The sequence below is a fragment of the Wolffia australiana genome, chromosome 2, assembly GCF_029677425.1.
Source record: "Wolffia australiana isolate 7733 chromosome 2, ASM2967742v1".
NCBI lineage: Eukaryota > Viridiplantae > Streptophyta > Magnoliopsida > Alismatales > Araceae > Wolffia > Wolffia australiana.
In genome coordinates this window covers 17919472-17941980 of record NC_135836.1, presented here as the reverse complement: position 1 = coordinate 17941980, position 22509 = coordinate 17919472, and the positions used below count along the sequence as shown (strand labels likewise).

The 22509-nt window shown below is 44.9% G+C and overlaps 3 protein-coding genes across 3 annotated transcripts; 2 read left to right on the top strand and 1 right to left on the bottom strand.

The window, feature by feature from the left end:
• Positions 1 to 1868: 1868 nt before the first annotated feature.
• Positions 1869 to 12176, bottom strand: LOC144717105 (structural polyprotein). The gene is made up of 3 exons (XM_078592425.1): positions 11913 to 12176; positions 2207 to 2491; positions 1869 to 2120 (listed from the first exon to the last, which is right to left on the bottom strand). Exons 1-3 carry the CDS (start codon positions 12153 to 12155, stop codon positions 2001 to 2003), a joined length of 648 nt encoding a protein of 215 aa, XP_078448551.1. The 5' UTR covers positions 12156 to 12176; the 3' UTR covers positions 1869 to 2000.
• Positions 12177 to 12207: 31 nt separating this feature from the next.
• On the top strand, positions 12208 to 14427 carry LOC144717104 (serine/threonine-protein kinase AtPK2/AtPK19-like). The gene is made up of 6 exons (XM_078592424.1): positions 12208 to 12980; positions 13345 to 13427; positions 13495 to 13615; positions 13701 to 13874; positions 13954 to 14061; positions 14128 to 14427. The coding sequence occupies exons 1-6, from the start codon at positions 12381 to 12383 to the stop codon at positions 14425 to 14427; spliced, it is 1386 nt and encodes a 461-aa protein (XP_078448550.1). The 5' UTR covers positions 12208 to 12380.
• A 118-nt stretch (positions 14428 to 14545) lies between these two features.
• Positions 14546 to 16377, top strand: LOC144717103 (putative acyl-activating enzyme 6). The gene is made up of 2 exons (XM_078592423.1): positions 14546 to 14746; positions 14817 to 16377. Exons 1-2 carry the CDS (start codon positions 14546 to 14548, stop codon positions 16263 to 16265), a joined length of 1650 nt encoding a protein of 549 aa, XP_078448549.1. The 3' UTR covers positions 16266 to 16377.
• The last annotated feature ends 6132 nt before the right edge of the window (positions 16378 to 22509 follow it).

The following is a 22509-nucleotide window of genomic DNA, read 5'->3' as shown; positions in this document are numbered from 1 at the left end:
AAACAGGAATTATATTCTCTTGTATAGTAAAGTATTTGGGTGCAAGTGCTGCATGAAAGGATTATCACTCTTGTAACAAACTGAATTGCAAGTAAAGGACATTCTTATTACAATATATTAAGTGCAACATTAGTGCATCATATTTGGAAAATTATATTTACATCACGTTATGTAATGATGTGATCAATAAGATAGAGAAATTTTTTTCATAAAATTGAATAATATTTTGACTGATCATTCATAAAAAAATACTGAATAATATTCTCCAGTGTATATAATCTCATCCAGCACTCTAATACTTTGGGGCCCACTAATTCCACCATAAGACATGTATATAACATCTAATAGAGCCAATAACTCTCTCAAACAGAGCCATTTCAGTTATCAGGTGATTTCAGCTGCAGACAAAAGTTTCCTTAAGAGAAATCAAACAGATAATTTTGAGGTTACTAAATTAGTTTTAGAATTACAAATAAGCATCTCTCATAAAAGATTATTATGTGAAGCCACAAACAAGGCAAGTATGTGACATATTGGCACCTTGAAGATACTGATTGGAATGAGAAGATCGACTGTAGTATATGTAAGGCCCCAAAAGTAGGCTGCATTTCCTACACAAAGGCTTGCGTGCTTATTGTGAGAACATGCCCGTGTGCTTGGACTCAGAATTGGAGATCGACTCCTCAAGTGTGGGCACCACACGCGTTATGCTCATGCTCGTCGGCTAGCAAGCGTGGCGGATCACGACAAGGCAGAGTTTGCCCTGTGCATGTGGGCCGCCGAGAGCACACGCTAGTAGGCGCCAAGCGCCACACACACGTGCGGGACATGCATGCTAGGCGACAGAGGCATGGGCGCTATGAGCAGGAGTGGCGCGTACGTTGGAGGTTGCGCTTGCAGGACCTCGGCTTGCATGTGCGGGGCAAGGGATAGGAGACATCCCGCACATGAGACTAAGGCATTGGCACACAGAGAGTGCCGAGACAGCTGTGGGCGTGTGGCACCTAGCAGGTGGTGCTCTAGCGCGTTGCATCAAGGCTTGGGTTGCTGAGCACGGTCGCGCCAATGCGGACTGCGTGCGATGGTGTCTGCGTGGGACTAGAATGTAGACAACTCGGATATAATGTGATGACCCAATTCACATACGGGGCTGCATCTCCACCCTCTCTCCTTGACCTCCAAGCAATATAAAACTATTGCCCAAGACTTTAAGTGCACAAGCAAAGGACGCTTAGTGCACTGAGGTCGGCATGTGTTCGATCCGAGTGCTGTTCCTTGCTCGAGATTTGACTGTGTGACATATGAAGATAGTCCTAATTTGAGGACATTGATTGAAATATGATGCTAGTCCTATTTCAATTCGGTCAAGATTTCAAATATTTGTTGAAACAATGCAAATTCATATGCCTCTAGGTATCAAAACAAAACATGATTCTCAGATACAAATTTAGTAGTGAAGACAATGAAGTGAGAAAGTTCCATGTTTTGAATTTGAAGGGCTGGACAAATTATTATTCAATAGTATCACAAAGTTAGACTTGATAGGAAAAGTAAATATTATAGGAATTATGATAATTAGGTTACTTCACCCCCCACCGAAAATCCCTCAAGTTCTCAAAGAATGCAAGCTGAACAAATCTTGAACAAATAATGTGATTTATTTATTTTTCTTGCTTCTTAATTGATTAGTTACTGATGATTTGAGTTAATCTAAGAATGGAAAGTACTTTCGAAAGTTAAAATCTAAACACTCCCCTAGGTGCCACTGATCCTGATTGGATGTGGAAAAAAATAGGAAAAACTTTCCAGACATTGAGCAAAATTTTTTATGTTGAATCATTTTGGAGATTATTTAATGACAAACATAATTATACTGTCACCAAAATCATACTAGTCATCTCCACGGAGTTAACTGTGCTATAGAGTTGCATCTTGACCCAAAAACTATATAAAAAAGGTCACATAAAAAGATATGCGAATGAATAATAATATGCACATTGTTATCGCCTCGAACTGCCAAAGGGAACTCTGTCAGGGCTCATTCCCAGGAAAGGAACATTCCTCTTCTGCCTCACGTAAATGAAGAAGCTGCTTGCAAGAAGCAGGCTCACCATTATGATCTGTGCAAGTGAAGTCACCGGCATGGCTGTCACCCTTCAAATAGTCTAAAAACCAACTAAACTAACAAAATTATTCAAGTTTCTACCTCGAAACCAAGGAGGGACAACTTTTCCTCAGGTTGTGGTGTTAAACAGCTCCTGTAGGTGGTGTAGCTCACTTTCTTGTCTTGTGTGTCAGAGACATCAAGAAGCCTTCTTCTCCATCGAAGATGCCACCACCATCGGCCAGCATTTTCTTTATCTCCTGATTGTTGTTCATTAAGACTTCTCCCAGATCTTTTTCCAGTTCTGTTTTTTGCTTCATCTTTTATCTGGAGGCACTTCAAAGGTACACGGTAACCAGTCTCGCTGCATCTGTAGTTTGGATCTTTCTGCCAGAGCATTACAAAAGATGAGTAATTGGATTTAATCAATGAGGGGCACTAATCCAAAAGTCCATAAAATAGACGAGGGCAGGGAACATAAAGAAGGAAACATTTAAACTTATGCTGATGACGAATATGTATTTTCTGGATCGTACTTGGACCAGGCCCACAAAGAGTACACGTGGGCCCCCAAAAACATTACCGATTTGCTTAAATGGCAAATCGGGTAAGTAACGGCTAGTCAAACTAGCCGTTACAGGCTAACTAGCCGTTATGGCCGATGTATATATAAGACCCATTATGGCCGATGTATATAGCCGTTATGGCCATGTATTGATAATTAAATGGTGTTGTGTTTTTGCTTCCTTCTATCTATGTCTATCTACTCCATCTTCTTCTCCCTTAAACATCAAGATATGTTACATGGTATCAGAGCAGGAGTGATCGGCAAATTTTTTTAGAGACATGCGAAGCCAGGATCATCGTATGGGAGGATCTCGGCTTGCAGAAGCTAAGATCATCCCAAGGGAGGATCTCAATGACTGATCTTCAGGGTACTATGGCTGATGACTCGATGAAGCTCCCAGCTCCAGTTGTGTCATCTGCTTCTGCTTCTGCATCTTCCGGGAACCAGTTGATAGTTCCTGATCGATGGCTGACACACCTTCCAGCACTCGCAAAGTGCAACATCTTCAATGGAAGCAATCTCCTTCTCTGGGAGAGAACTATCCAAGCAGCTTTAAAGCCCCGTAAGCTCCTCCATCACTTAACCGAAGACTGTCCAAGTGAAATTCATCCAGATTAACCCAAGTGGAACATGGAGGAGGAATTCGTGTTTGGATGGATGCTTGATTCTATTGCTTCAGAGCAGCTAACTCAATATTCCTCTTATGGAACATCTAAAGCTCTATGGGCAGCTATTCATCGAAATCATTCTAAAAAGAATGACAAAACGAAGATTATTACTCTCATCATCCAGTCCTATACCCTCAAGCAAGGTGACATGGACGTGCTTACCTTTTCAAATAAGCTAAGAGAATTTCACAATGAGCTAGATCACTGTCTTCCACCCTCTACCGACCCAGTGGCCAGAGCACACGAGGCGACTAATCGACTCTGTCAATTCCTCCAGGGGCTTAGACCAGAGTTTGAATTGCTTAGAAGTCAACTCTACAATCAGGAAGACGAACCCACATTTGACTAGGCTGTGTCCAAGGCCATGCGAGAAGAAAGTCGCTTAAATTTGGTCAAAGAAGCCATTGAAGGTACAACCTATATAACAAAAGGTCAGACCCAACAGAAGGGCGATCAGGAAAAATCTAACACGGAAGATATTTTTTGTAACTACTGCAAAAAGAAGGGCAATACCAAAGACAAATGCTGGAAATTACATGGAAAGCCTCCACATCTAGCCAAGGCTACACAACAAGGAGCGTCCCAACCAGATAACGAACTTCCCTCAGCTCAAGATTTCCAGAAGATGTTTCAAGAGCTCCAGAACTTCAAGTCCTTGATAAATTCTGGAACTATCATTGGGTCAACATCAGTGGCGAACACAGTTTAGCATGAACTCCTCAGTAGTATTGCTTTGCTTGCTAAGGAACCTGCAAATGCATGGATCATAGATTCAGGGGCAACTGATCATATGTCATCTAGAAGAGCTTCTTTTATGACATATGAGGTTGACCCTCCTGGCAAATATGTTCAAACTGCTGATGGATCACTACTTCCAGTAGTTGGTATCGGCAATATGAGCATCAAACCAATAGGAGAACTAAGTAAAGTATTACATGTTCCTAAGTTATTTATAAACTTAGTCTCAGTACAACAATTAGCAAAACTCAAGGAATATAATGTCCTGTTTGATAATCTTGACGCTTACCTATGTCACAAGGGACTCGGGTGGAGGATTGGACTAGCTAAGGTTTATCAAGGCCTGTACTACCAACCTGTGCAAAATCAAGAATTACTAGAGGGAGAATCCAAGGCGATAGTGGTGATGAAGTAATCCCAAGAATCGATTGTCGAGATACACCAAAAAATGGGACATCCCTCTTACTATCTCCTAAAACATATGTATGCCCACTTGTTCAAGGATATTTTAGTGGAAAATTTGACTTGTGAATCCTGTCAGTTAGGGAAATTTAAGCGAGCCATCTATCCACCCAGTGACACCCGGATGACTAAACCTTTCCAAATGATCCATTGCAACGTATGGGGACCTTCTCCTCAAACTGACATACTAGGACATTGATACTTCCTAGTGTGCACTGATGACTATAGAAGATATAGTTGGATTTTCTTACAAAGAACTAAGAGTGAAGTCACTAAGAACATCAAAGGGTTATGTAACCTGATTAAGAGACAGTTTGGAGATCAGGTTCAAGGCTTGAGGACAGACAATGCGAAGGATTTTCTAAACAATGAGTTGACGGATTTTTTTAGAACTGAAGGGATTGGACATGAAACTTCATGTCCTTACACTCCACAACAAAATGGAGTGGCTGAGAGGAAGATAGGTGAAATCGTAGATAAGGGAAGAACCTAATTCATGGAAATGTGCCAGCAAATTTATGGGGATTTGCAATAATGACAGCCGTTGATAGACGCTACTCCAAGACTTACCGAAGAAGGAAGACCAGATCTGGTCAATGGACGTTTGACCAGACTAAGTGAATTGGGCGGGAACTTCCCGCATAGACCTATAAATAAAGGAGGAGTCTCCCAGGTAAAAGGATATTGTTTTCTTGATCTTGAAGCCTCGTTTCTCAGAGGGGAAGGGTGGAGCTGCGATCGCGTGCTCTGCTGTCGCCTTTTAAGGGGGGGAGCCCTACCACGAGGAGGGAGGACCACCAGATCGAGAAGGAGCTCACGAGGAGAAGCCGTCTGGATCAATTCCAAGATTTTCTACGTTTTTGTTTAATCACATTGTCAGACTATTCCATTTCGGTGGAGAGTGGGACTATATTGAATTTGATCTTATTGATACCTCGTATCAGCCGTACACGTGATAAATAGGCTACCATCAAGAATTCTGGATTTCCAGAGTCCCTTGGAAATACTCGAAACCTATTACCCAAACATTCGACTAAAAACTGGATTGCCAGTTAGAGTATTTGGCTGTGTTGGTTATGTATACAATCATGCCTCTAAGCAAAACAAATGGTCTGCAAAGGGATTAAAGTGTGTTTTTGTAGGGTATTCGATCACTCAAAAAGGTTACAAACTATATCATCCTATCACTCGGAAATACATTGTATCAAAGGATGTGGTCTTTGACGAAAAGGTTTTTTATTACAAGCCAAATGGTACAGAAAAACATAGGGATGTATCCCACTTACCATAACCGATGGAAGTATGGAGAACAATCCTGTGACATATGACGAGCCTGTGACTGGAAGGAAACAACACTTAATGGAAATAGAATATGAACAGCCAGATGAAAAAGGGGATGAAAAAGTAGAAAATGGAGAGAAGAAAGACTCAAATACGATTGTTCCCTACCCTAAATACTACCAGAGAAAGAAAAAGGAGAAAGTAATAGAATCCATTGAATTGACTAAAGGGGGAGAGATATTAAAGAAAATGAAGATTTTGGTAGCCAAGAAAAAGAACATGCAAGTTGCCCAATTTCCCTAAGAAAAGGAACTAGAACATGTGTTAAAGGAATCTTACCCCACTCAATAACTAACTACTTAAACTATCAAAAGATATCACCTCCATACAAAGTGTTTCTCACAACTATCCAAGATATTCCTATACCAAGAAATCCTCAGGAAGCTATGGAAAATAGTATGTGGAAAGAAGCAATGGATGAAGAAATGAAAGCACTACATCAGAATAACACTTGGGAAAGAGTGGATCGACCTAAAGGGAAGAATACGTTGGATGCAGATGGGTATATACTATCAAAAATAAATCAGATGGTACTCTAGACAGATACAAAGCACGAATTGTATCTAGGGGATATACCCAAACCTATGGGATTGATAACCAAGAAACATTTGCTCCAGTGGCCAAAATCAATACTATCCGAATTCTAATCTCTCGAGCAGTAAACTTATACTGGCCATTAAATCAATATGACATTAAAAACGCCTTTTTACATGGAGATTTAAAAGAAGAAATCTACATGGAGATCCCACCAGGATATGCAGAAGAAACGACTCAAGGAAAGGTATGTAAACTGAAGAAAGCACTGTATGGTCTGAAGCAGTTACCTAGAGCATGGTTTGGGAGATTTACCCAAGCCATGAAAATTCTTGGATACAGTCAAAGTAATGGAGAACATACAATGTTTTTTAAACATCCGGATCAAGATCTAATAACAATCTTATTAGTATACGTAGATGATATTATAATCACAGGAAATAACCTAAGGGAAATCAAAGTTCTTGAGGACCACTTAGATAAAAACTTTAAAGTAAAACAATTAGGACCTCTAAAGTATTTTTTAGGAATAGAATTTGCACGATCCAGTGAAGGAATACCGATGACTCAACAAAAATACATACTTGATTTATTAATGAAACCAAACATATGAATTGTCATATGAGTGAATCCCCAATCAAAGTTAATCATAGATTGACTATAGATGAGGATGAACCTAGGGTAGAAATGAGCTCATATCAGAGTATTACAGGGAATGTGTTATGTCAGTTTATGCATTCGCCAAGAAATTCTCATTTTCAAGCAGCTAACAGAGTGCTCAGTAACCTTAAGGGAACACCAGGGCAGGGAATCGCGTATCGCAAGACAGCTAAGCTTGATCTTATTTTATATACTGACTCCGATTTTGCCGGTTCTCGTCTTGATTTTAGGTCAACTGGATACTGTACAATGCTTGGAGGGAATCTAGTGACTTGGAGGAGTAAAAAACAAAGTGTGGTCTCAAAGTCAAGTACCGAAGCAGAATTTCGAGCTATGTCCAAAGGCATTGATGAAGTGATGTGGATCAAGAATTTTCTGGACGATCTGAAGATTACAAATCCAAAACCAATTATAATTCGTTGTGACAACAAGTCTGCAATCAGTACTGCACATGACCCAGTCTATCATGACAGGATGAAGCACGTGAACTTCGACAGATTCTACAGACAAGATCATCTTGAACAAGGGATTTTGAAGATGGAGTACGTTAAGTCAGAAGAGTAGTACGCAGACATCTTCACCAAGGGGCTACCAATCAAGACCCTCCAATACCTAGTGTCCAAGCTTGGAATGGCAAGTATACATTCCTGCACTTGAGGGGGAGTGATGACGAATATGTATTTTCTGGATCTTACTTGGACCACGCCCACAAAGAGTACGCGTGGGCCCCCAAAAACTGTGAAACCTCACGATGATGCCAGTAGACAGATTGAGAGAATAAAAAAGGAGAACGATATATTTGTATGAAAAATCAGTCAAGAAGATTACAACAAGTACAATCGAGCTTTAATAGTCGTGTACACAAGGAGGGATGACCGTTGGAGTCCAACGGTCATCTCTTAATGGGCCCACGTGAGATGGGCTGGACTAACAAAAACATTACCCGATTTGCTTAAATGGCAAATCGGGTAAGTAACGGCTAGTCAAACTAGCCGTTACAGGCTAACTAGCCATTATGGCTGATGTATATATAAGACCCATGTATTGATAATTAAATGGTGTTGTGTTTTTGCTTCCTTCTATCTCTGTCTATCTAATCCATCTTCTTCTCCCTAAAACATCAAGATATTCTACATATGCTAATGCGAAAGCCATAAAGCCCTAAAGAATCAATATATTTAAAGCATCTGCTAACGGATTGGTGGGTACACAAGGTCCAAGAACAGAATTAGTGAACAGTAGTCCAGTCCAAAAGAGGGGAGAAGTGGGCCATTTCGTTCACATTTCTTTTACCATCATTAGAATTGAAGGAGATGTCAAAAGATGCTACTCTTCATCAAAGAAAGCTAAAAGAGTTGTCCGGAATAAAGGAATGAATCCCCTGCAGATTGACCACTATGGCTTGAGCATTACTTCTGCATTATGAATAACGTAAAGGCTTATGGAGCAAAGCAGTCTTGACTGTCATACATATAATCAACCTACAGCCTTCAAAATCACCGGGCTATAATTATCAGGTTGATCTCATGATAAAGTTTTATACTAACATACATTTAAAGACAGATCTGGTACTTAGGATATTTGGTTGCACAACAGTTGTACTAGCTCATAATCCAGGAGACAGATTCAGGCATTGAGCTGGGCGATGTGTTTGTGGGCTGCTCGCAGACACAAAAGGGGTACAAGTGATTTCACACAAGAATCAAGAAAATTCTTTGCGTCTGCTTACATTACATTTCATGAGAATGAGAGTTTCTTCTAGCATCAAGGGAGAGCACGTGGAAAAATGGATCTGCAAAAGTCCGGAAAATAGATTGCAGGTGTAGACCTCCAATACCTTGCCCCGCTGGAAGATACACAAAATGCACCTGAACACGCCCAAAGTTTGCAAAGGATGATCCGCATACCTCATTTTAGGGGGCTCCAAACACCCAACAGGATGAACCAGAACCATTAGCAGGCCCTATAACTGTTGATACAGAAGCTGAGAGTGAAGAAGATACTGGCAGAACAAAGGGAAAATCAGATGCTTATCTACATCAACCTGCGACAGTTGAGGAGGATGACAGTGGAAACCAAGGTATCAAGTATCCCCTCTCCAATACCCTGAGCTACAGCAAGCTGGGACCCGAGTATCAGATCTTCATTACATCGCTCAACTCTGTTTTTTCCACAAACACATGATGATGCTCTCAAAGATGTGAACTGCAAGACAGCTATAGGCCACCTGGTAAACGCCCTGTGGGTGTAGATGGGTATTCACTCTTAATTCTAACGCAGATGGTACCCTGGAATGGTCTAAAGCCCGGCTAGACGCTACAAGCTAAACACTGTCGTATGGAGAAACATTAGCTGCAGTAGCCAAGTTCAATACAGTTCGGATATTAATTGTTTTTGCAGTAAGTATGGCATGGGCACTATCACAGTATGACGTAAATAATATTCCTCCATGGTGACCTAAATGAAGAGTGTTTATATGCAGCTTCTACCCCGGTAATATCAAAAGGAGTCTAGTCTGAAAGTCTGCAAATTAAAGAAAGCTCTATATGGACATAAACAGTCCCCAATAGCCTGGTTTGGTAAATTTTCATGCAGGCTTAGAGGGATGGGTTATAAGTAGAGTAATAGGGACCATACTTTATTTCCAAAGCATTCTAATTCCGATAGAATCTCCATTCTACTAGTGTACATTGATGACATTATCATCATAGGTGATGACAAAGTTGGGAACCAAACCCTGACTGCTCAATTGTCAGAGTTGTTTGAAATTGAAGCTCTTGGGAAGCTGAGATATTTTATGGGTATTGAGGTGGCCTACTCTTCCAGAGTAGACGATGATAGAAAAGTGATAGAAAAGTGGCCATTGATATTGCCCAAACCCCATTTCAACATGAGAGAACAAAACATATTGAGCTGAACAAACATTGGATGAGGGAGAAAATTGGCCAGGGACGTGTCCAGATTATGCACATCAAGAAGATCAGATAGTTGATATCTTTACTAACTGATTAGAGAGGTCATTCTTTGACAGGCTACTGGGCAAGCTGAGAATCAGAAGTATCTATTCACCAGCTTGAGAGGGGTGTCAGCCGAAGGCCATCACCTCATACTCTCGTTGTATTTATCACGTTGCAAGGTTTCTTTGATCATAATGTTTCCCTTCCTTGTTTAACTACAAGGCCCAATAAGTTTAAGGTCCATATTGTAACTCCATAAGTATGGGCCTACCTATCTAGAAAGAATTTGATTCAGTCATTCGAAAAAAACCCGGGTACATGTTTTTCTTGCTATAGTCAGGTCCATCGACCGCCACACCACCAACTGGGGGAGGATGTTGCCAAGAACTACTGTAGATGGCACCAATAAGTGCCTTGAACATGAAATTCAGATTCTAAAGCTAATCTTAAGAGATAATTTTTTGCATGAAGGATAATTTTTTAAAAGAGTACAGAAATAATCATACGCCAATATTTGTCTTTTATTTGCCACATCAAGGACCAGATAAGATGGATGAACTAGAGACACCCTTTTTGGAGGAGATCCCTTTAAGAATGCATAGGGTGCATGTTTCATCTGAAGATCAATTTTGGGAGGACCCTTCGCCAAAAAAACAACCACTAACGTATTTTCCCTCGTGTAGGGTCACATGAAATCCTAATAATATCGATGCCCGACACCAGATGATGGGGAAAAAAACTAGGCATAATCAGTCTGCTCGATCTTGAGTTAAAATTGTCTCATCCCAGAGATTATTTGTGTCTGGCCACACAATAGCTGATATATAGGGCACGTGGACCACTAATATTCTGGCCATAAAGCCACATTATGATATGTGACCCATTGTCTTTAAGGGGAATCTATTAACTAATCTTAACAGCTGACGATAGCCATGTTAAAACAATGGCAGGAGGCCGCCACTGACCAGAAGAGTACGCTGGTGCTTCTAGAACCCAGTAAAAGCTCTAGAGGGTTCAAGATCCCATCCTTACTGCTTGGCAAGATGGAAGTGCTTGAGGGCGGGGTATCTTAATGCTTCTCAAGAGTCAAGAGAAGCCAATAAGGTATTCATATTCACAGAGGTAAAGATATCAGAAAGAAGACAAGAGAGGATATATCCAGGACGCTCAATGTCTTAAGAAGACCAAGAATGGCATTGTATTTTGCTTAGATCTCGAGAAGAGGTTTGCTGGTGATATACTCTTAGTTTCTAGATATTCTCTCCTATCTCACTAAGTTTTTTTTTTCAGAAAGACACTGAGCCTTCCGTCTGTGATCTTGGACATCGCTCTCTAGTTTACTTCAGAGTTGAAATCAGTTTCCCTATTAATTTTCTCTTGTATCCGTATTGTAAAAGAGATCTGTTGAAGCTTGTGAGGCACAGAAGTCTCTTGTATTAAACAGCCGGGGGAGTGCTCAACACCATACTCCAGTAGGATCATCAATCTCTTCTCAAATGGTCAGCAAATCGCCATCTTGTTTGCCTTAGCTTGTATCCTGATTTCCAATCCACCTCGCCGCAATGATACCGAAGACATGATTCTTATAAACGTCGTAGAAAAAGAAACGAGCGTCACATGCTCCATTAAAGTCAAGTCTCGGAGGTTTATGCAAGAACACACGGACGATTTAGATAAATCCTACTACCTTATACCTAAATGGAGTATGCTCAGAATTTTCCTGGTGAAGACAAAACGCCATAGTTTGAATTTAATTTTTCAACACAGCAAGAGAACCCAAACAAGTATCTAACATAGAGAAATCGCGCAGATAGAATCAAATTCTGAGCGTGATATGCGGTCGAAATTCAGAAGAAATAAGGAAGAACATCAAAACAAACCTTTTCAGAATATTCGCAAGGCAGACACGGCCCTGAAGGCGTGCATCGGAAGGAAGCGTTGTTGTGCACCTCTTTGAAGCTAAGAAGCATCCGCTCCTCACCATGTCCGAACTCTCCGTGAGATCTCCCGAGCACTAGCGAGGCGCAGAATCCAACCAAGAAGAAGAGAGCGTTCATCAACCCATTCAACTGAAGCCCCATCGCGCGTCGCAGCCCAGGGCAAGATCTGAAGACGAAGCACATAAGACGGAACAGTTTAATTAGAGATGTACCGCCGGTACATATAGCAGTTTCGACCTGATCGACTCGGATCCGCGTTGCGATCGATCGGATGTCTCGATCTCGGGCCCGCGAGCACGATCGAGAATTCAAGATCCAAATCGCTAGATCGATCGGCGAACTCCAGAAGAACGATTTTTTGATCCGCGGATCGGAGCTCGCCGGAGAAATTTGAGGGGATCGAAGAAGATGGAGAATGGCAGGAAGAGGCTAGGCTTATCTCTGAAGAGACTTCATATCTCTCCGATCGCCTCGGTTTCAACCGATTGTTCCGGCGAATTGGATGAGAATACGGAGTACGATTTCTCAGATTTCTTCGGGCAGGATCACCCGGAACCTTCGTCTTCGAAATCATCAGCGAGCCATCTCCGTTTCGATGTGATTCATGCGCGGTCTCATTCATTGGTTGGTCCTTCTCCCCGCCCGATCCCCAAATCCTTCAAGGAAGAAACCGCGACATCAACTTCGACTGCTGAATGGGAGAAAAGTAGCGACGATGAGGATCAGGCTGATAGATCTGGAGAGGGGGAGCCTTCCAAGTTGGGGCCGTCGGACTTTGAGATTCTCAGCCTTGTTGGACGCGGAGCCTTCGGCAAAGTTTTCTTGGTGAGGAAGAAAGGGCGGGGAAGTGGAGACGGAGGAGAAGATGGGATGGAGATTTTCGCCATGAAGGTGATGCGGAAGGACACCATCATCAAGAAGAACCAGGTCGAGTATATGAGGGCCGAGAGAGACATACTCACCAAGGTCACTCATCCCTTCATCGTCCAGCTTCGTTATTCCTTCCAGGTGCGTATAGAATCGAAAATTCCGTAATCCTGAAAGATTCGTTCTTCGAACCTCCGCAAAGATGTTCTTCATGGTTTGATGTCCGAATTCGATTCTGTTTCTCTAGAACAATTCTCAACCTTGAAGCTTACAATGTTGGATTATGCTAATTTCACGCCGAGGACTTTTCTACAACGCTATCTAGTTTTTAGTGATCCAATCGACACACTTTTCATCGATCGTTTGGCTGACAAATATATGAACTTTTTTCGGCGTTCCCCTCTTCAGATAAAATCAAAGCTGCACTTTTGAATGATCCAAAACACTTTTGAACGTGCGTTTGCCTGACAAATTTATAAGTTATTTCGGGGGGTTCCTTCTTCAGACAAAATCCAAGCTGTATCTGATTCTCGACTTCATAAACGGCGGACACCTGTTCTTCCACCTGTACCGACAAGGCTTGTTCAGGTTCTTCCCAAAATCTTCATCATTCTTTTCTCCCAAACTAAGAATCAAGGCTCGATGGAACGAACAGCGAGGATCAAGCGAGGTTTTACACTGCGGAGATAATATCCGCGGTGTCGCATCTCCACAGCAAAGGAATCGTCCACAGAGATCTAAAGCCAGAGAACGTTTTAATGGACGCGGACGGTCACGTAAGCGCCAAGCTTGATTGATCTTCTCTTCATGATTTCCCTCAAAAGGGATCGCTCGATTGATCTTCAAATCTCAATCTCGCAGGTGATGCTGACCGATTTCGGACTCGCCAAGGAGATCAACGAGTCAGATCGATCCAACTCCTTGTGCGGAACGACAGAGTACATGGCCCCCGAGATTTTGCTCTCCAAGGGCCACAACAAAGACGCCGACTGGTGGAGCATCGGAATTCTACTCTTTGAGATGTTAACAGGACAGGTGGGTTTCTGTTTTTTCTCTTGAAAAAAAAATAAAAATCACGGGTTTTGATCCGAAGGATGGCGTTCTGTTCTTCCAGCCGCCGTTCACGCATCCGAACAAGCAGAAGCTGCAGCAGAAGATTATCAACGAGAGGGTGAAGCTTCCTTCGTTTCTGAGCAGCGAAGCGCACGCTCTTATCAAAGGGGTGAGCATTTTGGATGGTCTTTCTTTCGCTTTGGGGGCTATTTCTTATTTACCGTGAAATTATCAGTTGCTTCAGAAGGACCCGGGTAAGAGGCTGGGCAGCGGCCCGGGAGGAGGGGATCAGGTGAAGAAGCACAAGTGGTTCAGACAGATAGTCTGGCGAAAGCTGGAAGCGAGAGAGATGGAGCCCAAGTTCAAGCCCGACGTCAGCGGCCGAGACTGCACCGCAAATTTCGACAAGTGCTGGACTTCCGCGCCGCCCCACGACTCGCCCGCCCCGACGCCGACCGCCGGCGAACACTTCCACGGCTTCTCCTTCGTGGCAGCCGATAAGCTCTACTCCCTTGGATCTCAACGGTTGGGATGACGCCACGCATGACGATCCACGGAAGGCGACCAGGCCGGAGCCGTGGATCGCGTGGGGCCGTTTGCGGGGGCTTTATAGCGAGCGGAGACAGATCCGAGGAAGAGGATAGAGGAAGACGATGGAGGCGCTGACGAAGGCGAACTCGGCCAACGGGTGTCCTCTCACGCCGCTGAGCTTCCTCGAACGCGCCGCCACCGTATACGGCGACTGCGCCTCCGTCGTGTACAAGGACGAAGTCTTCACCTGGGCTCAGACCCTGGACCGGTGCCTCCGCCTGGCTTCCTCCCTGGTCCGCCTGGGCGTCTCCCCCGGCGATGTGGTCCGTTCCTCCGGTTTGATAGCCTCTCCTTGATTTACTCTCGTTTTCAGAGAGGTATTTCTTCGAGCAGGTCTCGGTGGTGGCGCCGAACACGCCGGCCATGTACGAGATGCACTTCGGGGTGCCCATGTCGGGGGCGGTGCTCAACACGCTGAACACCCGGCTCGACGCCCGCACCATCTCCGTGCTGCTCCGGCACGCCGAGTCGCGGGTCGTGTTCGTGGACGGCGAGTCGCGGTCCGTGGTGGAGGAGGCGTTAGCGCGGTTCGGGCCCGGGGAGAGGAAGCCGGTGGTGGTGCCCGTGGAGGACGGCGAGCTGGCGGCGCCGGCGGAGGCGGTCACGTACGAGAGCCTGGTCCGGGGGGGGGACCCGCGGTTCAGGTGGGTCCGGCCGGCGAGCGACTGGACCCCGATGGTGCTCAACCACACGTCGGGGACGACGGCGGAGCCCAAGGGGGTGGTCCACTGCCACCGGGGGCTCTTCGTCATCACGGTCGACTCGCTGCTCAGCTGGTCCGTCCCGACCCGGCCGGTCTACCTCTGGACGCTGCCCATGTACCACGCCAACGGGTGGAGCTTTCCCTGGGGGATGGCCGCCGCCGGCGGCACCAACGTCTGCCTCCGCAGGTTCGACGCCGCCGCCGTCTACGCCGTCATCCGCCGCCACCGGGTCACCCACCTGTGCGGCGCCCCCGTCGTGCTCAACATGCTCGCCAGCGCCGCCGAAGACGCGGCCGCGGCGGGGCCGCCGGTGGAGATCCTCACCGCCGGCGCGCCGCCGCCGGCGGCTGTGCTCCTCCGCGCGGAGGCGAAAGGCTTCCGCGTGAGCCACGGGTACGGGCTGACCGAGACGGCGGGGCTGGTCGTGACCTGCGCGTGGAAGCCGGCCTGGGACGGGCTCCCGGCCGGGGAGCGCGCCAGGATCAAGGCCCGGCAGGGGGTCCGGACCCTGGGCACGGCGGAGGTGGACGTGGTCGAGCCGGAGACGGGCCGGGCCGTGGCCAGGGACGGCAAGGCTATGGGCGAGGTTGTTCTTCGGGGGGGCAGCCTGATGCTGGGGTACTTGAAGGACCCGGCCGGGACGGAACGGTGCATCCGGGGGGACGGGTGGTTCTACACGGGGGACGTGGGGGTGGTGCACCCGGACGGGTACGTGGAGATCAGGGATCGGTCCAAGGACGTGATCATCAGCGGGGGGGAGAACATCAGCAGCGTGGAGGTGGAGTCGGTGCTGTACACGCACCCGGGGGTGTACGAGGCGGCGGTGGTGGCGCGGCCGGACGAGCACTGGGGCGAGACGCCGTGCGCCTTTGTGAGCCCCAGGCCCGGGCCCGGGGTGGGCCTGTCGGAGGAGGAGATTGTGGCCTACTGCAGGGAGAGGCTGCCCAAGTACATGGTGCCCAAGACGGTGGTGGTGCGGGACGAGCTGCCCAAGACCTCCACGGGGAAGATACAAAAGTTCCTTCTCCGCGACATGGCGCGCGCTTTGGGGCCGACTCGTCCCGCTTCCCGCATGTAGTTCGGCCTGTTGCCTGTCGGTGTCTTTCTTCGGGCTTTCTCCCATTTCAGAAACTTTCTTCGTGTTGATCTGTTTTGTTCACTCTGCGCAATGCAAATCTATCTTTTCGTCCCTTCCTCTCTCTATCTCCTCTCCCTCTCACTCTGTCTCTCTGTCTCTCTCTCTGTCTGTCTGTCTCTCTTTGTCTGTCTGTCTGTCTGTCTGTCTGTCTCTCTCTCTCTGTCTGTCTGTCTGTCTCTCTCTCTCTCTCTCTCCATCTCGATCTCTCTCTCTCTCTCTCTCTATCTATCTATCTATCTCTTTCTCTCGCTCTCTATTGGTCTCTCTCTATCTGTATCTTGGTCACTCTGTCTATCTATCTCGGTCTCTCTATCTGTATCTTGGTCACTCTGTCTATCTATCTCGGTCTCTCTATCTGTATCTTGGTCACTCTATCTCAGTCTCTCTATCTGGATCTTGGTAACTCTGTCTATCTGTCTCGGTCTCTCTATCTGTGTCTTGGTCACTCTCTCTGTCTCTCTGTCTCTCTGTCTCTCTGTCTCTCTGTCTCTCTGTCTCTCTGTCTCTCTGTCTCTCTGTCTCTCTGTCTCTCTGTCTCTCTGTCTGTCTCTCTCGGTCTCTCTCTCTGTCTCTCTCTCTCCATCTCGCTCTCTCGCTATCTATCTATCTATCTCTTTCTCTCTCTCTCTCTCTCTTTCTTAGTCTCTCTCTCTATCTATCTCGGTCTCTATATCTGTATTTTGGTCACTCTATCTATCTCGGTCTCTATATCTGTATCTTGGTCACTCTATCTGTCTCGGTCTCTCTCTCTCTCTATCTCTTTCTCTCCGTCTCTCTTTCTCTCTCTCTCCCTGTCTCTCTCGGTCTCTCTCTCTCTATCTCTTTCTCTCCGTCTCTCTTTCTCTCTCTCTCCCTGTCTCTCTCGGTCTCTCTCTATCTCTCTCTTTCTCTCTCTCGCTCAGTCTGTCTCTCTCGGTCTCTCTCTGTCTCTGGGTCTCCCCCCGGTCTCTCCCTATCTCTCTCGGTCTCTCTCTCGCTCGGTCTCTCTTTCTTCTCTCTCTCGTGGCATGGAAGTCTATCCATTTGTCGGTGTTCCCACCTTTCTCTGTCTCGGCGTTCGTCTTTTTCTTGTTTTGCCCTCTTATCTCTTTCTTTGCATTAAAATCCATTTTTTTCTTGCTCTTGTTCTCTCTCTCTCCGCGTCAGCAAATATCTTTGCTCGTTACCATTTTTATGGAAGAATCTTAATCAATCTCATTTTTGCACTAACTAAAAGATATGTGAAAAGGCCATTAAATATATAATATCAAAGCTCTGCTCTCATAAATATCAGGGCTGAAAGTTTCATCAATCTGTGCCGCTGATGCTTTTATTTTCTCTCTCATTCGTATCACCGTCACATCAGCCTAGCCTTTCACACTGTTGGCTTCTCTTAAATTGGTGACCCTCGTTTGGTGCAGAACTCCCTTTTTAAAACTTTCAATCTAACACGTAACCTTAAAAAACACAAAGTGATCAGGATTTCATATTGAAAAATTAAAGTCCTGGTAAAAATGAAACGCAAAACAGATCTAAATGAACTTCACAAATCATAAATGAGTTCAAATTAATTTACAAAAATTATATCTAGCCTTATAAATTTTATTTCTTCAAAAAGCCTTGGTTACAAATTTTCATGCAAGCACTTTTTTTACGACAAATAGAATAACATATCAAAACTATATTCAATCATTTTTAGCCTGATAATACGCATAATGAACATACTAATGAAAAAATAGATAAACTCAATGTCATTCAACATAATTAATATATAGTCAAATAATACCATTCTACCTAAAACACGAATATTGGAAAACCCCTTATTTCATCCCTATATGAAGCAAACCCCTATTCACACCAGTCCTAAGTCGGTAATGCTAGTCTTGGTCCTATGCAATCTTTCACTATATTTTGCTTCCACAACACTCTTATGTATCAAAAAACGAAGATAATAGGCCTTGGACTTCTCCTTATAGGACAAAAACCCCTGAGGAGAGAGGCATTTTTGGTCCTTATAGGACGTACTTAGGTTAAGAGTGAAATTTTCATCATTAATATTTTCATAAAAATAAATAAAATCTAAGCCATGATCAAACCATACCAAATCAAAGGGAATGATGTAGGGAAACTACCATTAAAAAATCAGCCCAATTGGGTTAAGGGATCAAAACTTATTAAGGTTTTAATTTGGGTGTTTATGGGTTGTTTGATTGCTGGATCTAATGATTCATTGAATGTGGCACATGTGTCACACTTTGATTGGGTGCAACATTTTTCTTTTTTATAAATATGTTGGCGACTTCAATGTGGAATGTCCAATCATGATGATTGCAATTGGATGGTCAACGATCATCAATCACAACATGTAGGAGAGAGAGGGCCACAACTAATTGCAGCTGTCCAATTGCCATTGGTTGCGATCAGAAGGTATGTCTGTTTAGCGCATGTAAGGGCTCATCAGAGGAGAGCAGCCACTGTGTTTGATCATGATCAAACGTCAGTTAAAACTTCTGCAACTTTAATTTAAAAAATAAAGATGTTGCACATGTTGGATCATTGTCCTTGGATCATGATCCCACGCTCATCTATGCTCTGCGTGTTTGCCTCTAATAAGCCAAAAAAATGGGGGCAGTTTTTTTCTCTGCTTTCAATGGACCAATGGTTCATCAAATACAATTGAATCATATCAGCATTGCAGATTGAAGCACATGTGAGCACGACACATTGATGTAACATGACAGATGACGGGATTAAACGGTGCGTGTTACACCACAGGGTTAGCGAGACAGTACTGTTATGCAGCAGTGATAAATAATGTGAGTTTTAAGAAATCAATGAAAACGGAAGAGAGAATACAGCTGACCTGGGATGGAGAATCTGGAAACCCCACGGGCATACCTAGGGATGTCTTCAGGCTCCCAATGACCCTTTAAATCAGCTCGAAGGCCTATAGTGAGGGTACGACTATTGGCTGAAAGCGCCCACACCCGTACAACAAGAGCGAGCCTAGTCCAACACCCCAAAGCAAAACTCCTACCCCTCAATCCTATATCTAGTCTTACGATTCTAAATCCCATAGTTGGAACATGCGATGAAAGCACCAGAAGAAATAATAATACTCAAAGGGGGGTGTATTGACTTGCGAGCCGCGACCCCTAAGATCGTGGTGCAATATGCATGTTCTTGCTTGTTGATAGATCGACCAGCAAAGTATCGGTAAGCGTCATTAGTGGATATCAAATTATTGATACCAACAAGAGTCTCAAAACTAGGTTCGATTGGTCGTTTCAGTGTGTGCGTGGTGAGTCAACGGCTTCTCCTTGGGGCACTCTTGATGATCACAATAGATGTAGGCAGTAGTAGCAGGGCGTGCAAAGCACATGGAGCTGTACGTGGAGCTCACGGAGCAGCACGCGGGGCGCTGAGCACGCAGAGTGCCTGGTGCACACAGCGCGCAAGGTGCACGCAGCATGCACGCAGGCAGGAAGCATGCAAAGCACCCACTGTGATACAGTGCGCGGAGGGCACGAAATGTACACGATGTGCGCTGAGCATGCGCAGGCCATACGCAGGAGTTGAACGGTCAGCCGGAAGTTGAGGAGACAGCAGCGCCCTTCAGCTTCTGGACATGATAGTGGCAGTGGAAGGCGGTGAACTAGGTGGAAGGAGGCACGGGGAGGGATAGAGGACCCTCTGATGGTCTTCTATAATGGTGATATTGCGGCGACGGCCGTTCTTCTGACGGCAGCCTTTCAGCGTGTGCCACAGTGAACCGGCGGTGATTGGCAGATCTTCTATTCTAATCTAAGCCTGAGATGAAGAAGGTGATGACGAGTAGGTGGCAGCTGTTCTTCCGGGAGCGGAGTTGGTTTCGGTGGCGGTGAACTTGGTGGCAGCTTGTTCTCGGGCGAGCCTCTCCCTCCTAAATCCTCTAGAACATGTAAAGGAAGATCTCCATCAGAATGGAGATAGGTAGGAACCCCATGGATGAAGAGACTTCTTCCTCGACCAAACTCAATTTTGCATAATGAGATTCCAAGGGTCACAAGGGGCGCACTTCCCTTATAAGGGATAGGGAAGGTTGCCCTAATGGGCTAAATTAGGGGGATGCCCAAAATAGCAAGGGCCCCACCCCTAATGGCCCAAATCAGTCCCAAGACATGTTGAGTTTCCATGGCTTTGCCCCACGTGGCACTCTGTTTGCCTAACACATTGAAATATTACAGAAAACCTTCTATTTTCTGAAATGTTCATAACTCCCTCATTTAAGTCCTTTTTACTCCAAATTTTCTCATTATATCAATAAATTGATCTTATATATTTTTAAACCCTCAAATATTAAAGATCGTGACTTTAGTTAGGGATTACTTAGGATAAACCTAACCCTATGTATAGAGTGGACTTAGTTCCCAGCTGAAATCTCTACCATATGTAATTGAATTGTTTGATTCCTTAGATGTGTGGATCATCTTAGATTGAAATGGATGATTATTCAAACACTTCAAAACCTGATTGGGTTCTGCCCCAAAGTCAATGGTGCGTCTGGTCTTTCCTCGGTGGCATCATTGTGCCCACACCACAATCACCTTCCTACCCCTTTACATAATTGCCTTGCATCCTAATAGTCGTAAAAAATGTGAGGAAAAAATCATTTTTCAGATAAGTCAAATGGGGTTAGTTTCTCAAAATTGACACAGAATACATAAAAGGATGCAAAAAGGGATTAAATGCTTAGTTCATATAAATGTGGTAGTTTATGTAAAACTAAGCACCATTGCATGATTTAATGATTAATCATCAGCTAAAAATGGAATTGTAATGCATGTAATGAAAACTCATGCTTATCAAATACCCCCCCACTTTAGTTAATGCTAGTCTATTAGCATTGTCCCATAGTTTTCCTTAGATAAACTTTTTCACCTTCTCACCTTGAAGATAAACATGGATAGTCTTTCAAACTATTGATCAAAATTTGTCGGGTAATTCAGTCCCATAAAGATTGAACTCCATTACCTAGGTCAACCTTCTCAGAGCATGTGGGCAGATCTCGGTGCAGAGCGCAAGGAAGGGTTTTGATGGAGAGAGCCCGCAAGGAAGGATCATCACCACGTCGTCGAAGCCTTCATCATTGTCACCAACGACTCGCTGTCTCGAGCCCCGCACGACCAGGACGCCAAGGCTACGGGTGAAAACATTCGGGTTTAACACCCCGGGTGATAAGCACGACCGCGCCATCGCGTGTTTTGAATTTCTCATCGACTCATGCTCGTTTCATTCACCAATTTATCATGTTTTCATTTTCATCACCCGTATTGTCATGTTCGTATTCATCCGTATCCTCATGTTTGTATTCGTCCGTATCATCATATCATCTAATTTCCAAACTTTATTTTGTTGTAAAAGGTGTCTCCTTATTGGACCCCTTATTTGGACTCTTTGTAAGGGCCCATCATGGCCCGATATAAGGCCATGATGAACACTAAATGTTGTCAGATCTGGTTTTGTTTTTTGGCAGTTATATGTTCCAGGTCTCATGAGAGAAGAAGAGAGGGAAAGAGGAGGAGAGGAAGAAGAAGAAGAGGAGGAAGAGGAGAGGGAAGAGAAGATAGAGATGGATAACAAGAGAAAAAGTTGTGATGAGAGGGACGGTGTGAACACCGAGTGCTACACCCCCCCACGCCTTCCTTGCTCGGTTGCCGGCTGAAGTTGCATCCGCGTGGCCTCATCACTGTGGGTCAACGTGGGCCTAAGATGCGCACGCGATATGGAGGAGGGAGCCTCTGAGTTATGTTGGTGCCCGACCAGTCAAAGTAGATGTGGCGCGGCCCACCCTATGTGCATCAATCCACTCGGGTGATCTACGGGACCGTCTAGCTGACGTTCTGTATGTGGCGACGTACATCCTAGTGGCAACTACTCCATGCGCAGATCGAGTCCCCTCGTCGGCTGGTTACACGAGATGGCACGCTTGCCTGCACCCACGAATTTTTGAACTGACCGACACTGCCCGGGCAACTACTTGCACAGGGTCTAGACTGTCCATGCACCGCTTCACCGGTCAACTTCACGTGTCAGGCCAACAACCTGACCATCTTCACCGGCACCGCCCAGCCACACCAACCACTTGACGCCTAAGCACCGCTGCAACTATCGTGCCTTTGGGAATGGTTGTTCTGCTGATAAGCTCAAAAATACGTGTTTATAT